The sequence below is a fragment of the Choristoneura fumiferana genome, chromosome 8, assembly GCF_025370935.1.
Source record: "Choristoneura fumiferana chromosome 8, NRCan_CFum_1, whole genome shotgun sequence".
In the NCBI taxonomy this organism is placed as follows: domain Eukaryota; kingdom Metazoa; phylum Arthropoda; class Insecta; order Lepidoptera; family Tortricidae; genus Choristoneura; species Choristoneura fumiferana.
Window position 1 is genome coordinate 7,642,303 of NC_133479.1, and position 5,326 is coordinate 7,647,628.

The 5,326-nt window shown below is 36.7% G+C and overlaps 1 protein-coding gene across 1 annotated transcript; it reads right to left on the reverse strand.

Annotated features, from left to right (window-relative positions):
* Positions 1-2,763: 2,763 nt before the first annotated feature.
* Positions 2,764-3,517, reverse strand: LOC141430378 (centaurin-gamma-1A-like). The gene is made up of 2 exons (XM_074091054.1): positions 3,072-3,517; positions 2,764-2,816 (listed from the first exon to the last, which is right to left on the reverse strand). The coding sequence occupies exons 1-2, from the start codon at positions 3,265-3,267 to the stop codon at positions 2,764-2,766; spliced, it is 249 nt and encodes an 82-aa protein (XP_073947155.1). The 5' UTR covers positions 3,268-3,517.
* Positions 3,518-5,326: the final 1,809 nt, after the last annotated feature.

Here is a 5,326-nt window from a genome sequence, read left to right on the forward strand (position 1 = left end):
CGATAAATTTGCTTCCACGTAATTGGATTATAGTAATTTCATAACATCAGGGCAAATTTTATAATGAAAATAATTTCACATTAAATGCGTTATTGTTATTCAGGGTATTTGTTCTCTCCATGGGGATACGTAGATGCTGAAAATAGTCCTTTGACTCACCGCAAGAATTAATGTAGCGAGACAAATAAAAATACGTCTAAGATGAACATGGGTGCGTAGTAGTGTATGTATAATCTCCTATCACTAATAAATTTGAAAAAAAAAATGGGAATAAAAACAGTGATAAAGAAATAGTAACATTCTGGCCCGGAAAAGAGATTTATCAATTTTGTTATTTGCGTTTAAAGAAATTCTATCTAAAACGATAAAAAAACACAGAGGTTACATATGGAAATCAAAATAAATTTTATTAATGTGATTATAATACATAGTGATGAAAAGTTTTAATCAACTGTTTTGAGACAGGTGGGTATTGATCGAGAAAACTTAAAATAATAAAACAAATCAATTAAGAGTTACGTTTTTAACGTGAGCTCCATTCGATACATGTACACGTGATTTAATAGTTAAGACAGAATCTGTCATACTTCCCAGATAGAGCAGGATCAAAGGAATTTGGGCACAAATTGTGCCTCTGGGAGAGGACAGGTTAAATGACAAAAGATAAATTTGATACAAAGTAAACAAAAAATGCAAAGGAATTAGATACTTAATATTAAGATAGCTTTCAGCAAAGGGTTGTACTATTACTTATTCTGTGCAAAGGGACACGAATTAATATTAGGTATAATTTGACAAAAACATAAAATAATTGCAAATAAGAGTTAAGTAAATTCATGACATTTCAATACTAAATTAAAACTTTCGTAAGCTGTAATTTCTAAAGAACAGTTTAATATTCAGTCTTGGGTCAATTTTTTCTATATCCGCGGAAAAAGTGCGTGAAGCCATCGAGATTGGGTCGTCGGCTCGAATTTCAACCGGGATAGTGGTTGGAGAAGGTACTCCGAGTTGAATAAACGGTGTTAAATACCGTGCTGCTGCGGTCATCGGTGTGGTGTGAAGGTTACCTTTACAGAGGTGTCGGGTGCGATGTTTGTAGTGTTGTGTGCTACCCTACATTTGACAGTTGTAATGATGATGAAAACGCGGGTAGTTTGTTGCCGGTGTCAGTTTCGTCGGAGTCGCGCGAGCAGAGCGGCGGCGCGCAGTGCGCGTGTTGCAGCAGCCGCGAGTCGCGTTGCTCCGAAGACGAAGGGCTACGGATTGCCCGAAACATGTCGAGCTAAACTCGATTTAAGACGTGAGTTTCCGGGTCATTATATTTAATATTAATATTCAGTCGTTGAAAACTGCTATAGAGGCGAAATAAAACAGTGTCGGTCTATACAGATCAGTGAATAAAGCCAAACAATTATTTTAATAACCTTAATTGATTGCAAACCTAGTACTGCGTGATTCTTGCTTGTTTGTGTTTGTGTCAATTCTGTTAAATGTCAAAATGTCATAGGTAATTTCATAGCATGCTGTAGGATCATTAAACTTAACTCTTTTACATTTTACATAACAGTAGGTGAATAAATACTTCCGTTTAAAGAACAATAGTAAACAAAAGGTTAACGTTTCAAACAGTTAATTAATTGGTGGTTTCATTTGTTTATGTTACGGTTCTTTTTAATTAAGTTGATTAGATTGAATTTAACGGTAAAGATATAGTTCACTAAAAAGCTTTAGTGCACAGTTAAATTAGATACCTAGACTTTGTGCTTATTGCGAGACTTCTGATTAAACTTTATTGATAGCGTTGAAACCAACAAGAAATCGTTTGAGGCTATCCCGCGCGGACGATGCTAATGCAGATTTTTTGTGGTCTCAAACTATTTTTGTTCAAAATTTCATCTGAATTTGTTCAGGGATTTAAGCGTGAAGAGATAACAGCAACAGACAGAAAAACAGGGTTTAATTAGTAGGAGAATTTAGTACGAAAAACAACAACAAAAAAATATTATTCTTTCCTCCCACATAGTTCTTCGTTTTTATTTGGGATACCTTTCGTGCAAAAAAGTAATAACTGAGGTATTTCAGGCCTTACTTATTGCATTGCTACTAAGGAAAAAAATATTCAATATCCGTGTCTCATTATGTTATTTAATAAATTGTCTAAGTATCTATTATAATGTCTACTAGCTTTTGCCCGCAACTTGGTTTGCCAAGAATTCTTTTATCGCTATCCCGCGGGAACTTTGCAATTTTCTAGGATAAAACTATCCTATGTCTTTCCTAAGGTTTCAAATTAATTTCGAATTTATAATATTACTAAGGAATAAGGATAAAGAAGTAAGGGCTCGTGAGCATGCTCGCTGCAATTTCAAATACAAGCAATATATCGTCATGGTTTAATTCCGAGTGTGGTACTTACCTATTACTTAATGAATATTTTTAGTAAATTCTTCCCTTTCAACAGGGCACGAATGGATATCAGATCCGATCCAATAAATAAAGAATTTAAAACACAATAGTGTAAACACCGTACCTTTTGTGTTTACGTAGACAGCGCGTTACTCCTTGATTGATATAGTAGACCCAGGTAGGTCCCCCGTGAGTCAGAACTTTAAATGGACAAGTGAGGGGGTGTGTGTTGCAACACAATACAGCTTCACTCTAAACCTTAACTCCTCGCCATAAGAACGACCTTCGGACACCAAAAACGCCCTATTAGTAGGTACATCGCTTGTCATTATTTCTTCTCCATGTTTTCCTTAATCACCGCGCATTACTATAATTCCATTTTCTTAACAAGTACTCGTTTCTTGTTGCTGAAGATAATAAAATGTTAGTATAATCGTAAACAAAGAATAAATGGTTTGTTTGTTGAAGTTTTCAGTTTACGCAAGCTTGATTCGTTTCTACTCGAGCTACTTAACTAAACTATAATATAAACAGCAGAATATAAGCCATAGCGAAAAAGGTTATCTAAATCTAACACGAGTCATCTAAACGCCGTATCCTTAGAGACAGCGTGACTACGGTAAACAATAGATGGAGGAGCAAAACAAACAATGTGAACCAACCTTCTATAGCCACGACGTGGTCTCGGATCTGTTGGGCCAGCAGCGGGTCAGGAACCAACTCCACAAGGTCGTAAAGAGCGTATATAGAGGGATGCACGCTCTCAAAGCGCTGGATCTCCTGCCTGATGGACAGAGACGTGTTCAGACACGCCTGTGTATGCTGCCTGTTACACATAACGCCTTTTGAACTCAGCATTTGAAATCGAAACACCACAAATTTACACCGGCCGATGCATTCTCATTTCAACGCAAGCGAACGATACCGCACATCGCGATGAGAAACTTTCGACACACGCGATATTTTAATCCTTTACTTGTTTGTAGCACTGATTGTGATTAGAAACACTTGTCACAGTGATGATTATTGGTTAGAACTGTGATGTAAATAATGTAAACAACCAATCAACGTACGACGCACTGGCGGCGCGAATAATCAACCACCCCGGCGGCGGCCATTTACCAAACTGGCGTTCCGTCCGTGTGCGTCCGTGAGCGAGCTGTCACTTGCTGCGTTTTGATTACAGCGCCATCTACGAGAGGCGTGGTTTACTTGTGCGAACAGCGATAGCTGATGTAGTTTCGAGGCTGACTTATAGATGGCGTGTTCAGGAGTTGTAATAATGAAGAGTTATTTCACGAATTTTTCAACAGTTTTATTATATGAACATTACGATTCAAATTAGAATGGTTTAGTTTTGTTTTATAATAGTGTTTTGTATTGAAAAGAATCGGTAAACTCACCTGTGACTGTGAATACAAGCGGCCATACATTTTTGTGTTTGGCTAAGAAGGTGTAATGTTTGTTTTGTTTATCTGAATATTGAGTAAACACTATTTTTCCAAACTTATTATTATATGTATTATGAATAATTTTAAAAATTCTGTAGTAGGTATGTAAGATGAAACAAATAAATATTTTTGACCAGTGGCGCCACTGCCTACGTAAACGTTCAAAAACTTTTATTCAGATAATAATTAATGACCCTTTCATTGCATGGTCATTCTAATTCATTCATGATATTTCGACAGTTAAGTAAGCACTAAAATAGTTGTCACCAAAATAATGGCTATGTATTTTCAAATGGCGCGAAAATGCAATTCTTGTAAACACAAAACCCGTGCGTTGCGAGATTTCTACAAAAACTCAAATTCACTTTTGGACTGACCAAAATTCACTATGAAATATTTTTAACTGACTGGTGTCCGGCCGATGATGATGATGATGATTAAAAAGGTGGTGGTGAATATCTATTTTTTTGACGTGCAGTAAGATGGTAGCCACAAAAAAATGCTGATACGAGGGTAGCGGAGCCGCTTATCACGAAGCCGATTGCATCAAAAAAGCCCACAGAGAGTTTGGTTTTGTTATAATAGTTTCGGCAAATTTTTTGCCGAAATCAATACTAAAATTGGTTACTAGTTATAGGGTTCACCGGTAAGTTTGCCTCTACAGGGTGAATCGGGAGACTTGAGCAGGAACCCTACTGGATTAAGTTAGTTTGGTAGGGCTACTATTATCGTGATGAGCGTTATTTTTAACCCCGACGCAAAAAGAGGGGTGTTATAAGTTTGACCGCCATGTGCGTCTGTCTGTGGCACCGTAGCTCTTAAACGGGTGGACCGATTTGAATGCGGTTTTTTTTTAAATCGGGTTTTCTAGCGATGGTTCTTAGACATGTTTCTTAAAAATCGGTTAAGCCGTTTTTGAGATATTGAACTTTGAAGTGACAAAGTGGTTTTCCTGTTGGTTAGGTTATTCAATGTTGAAAACAAAAAAGTATTAAGTATATTATTTACTAAGTGCATGTGTGTTGCTAAATTTCAAACTCAGATATGTCCACTCTACTTTCTTAGGGGAATATCTACCTTATTTGCCTTTACTTTTGATATCAAAATCTTGAAATTCTTAGGGGCTGTTTCACCATCCATTGATTAGTGTTGACTGACGGTTAAATATGATGCCGTCTCTATTTGTTTTGTTCGAATAGACGGAGACGGCATAACATTTAGCCGTCAGTTAACACTAATCAATGGATGGTGAAACAGCCCTTTAGCGTTGGAAATATCTGAGTTTGAAGTTTAGCAACCCATTTTCATTCTGCACTTAAAAGTGTGGATTTCGATCGAAGATTGAACAAAATCCATCATCGATTACATAGGGGGGAAAATTAAAATAAAAATTCATAAAATCCGTCCCTCTCACTCTCGTATTAAATAATATCAGCGTTTGAATTTTGCACTTCGCAGCATAGGGC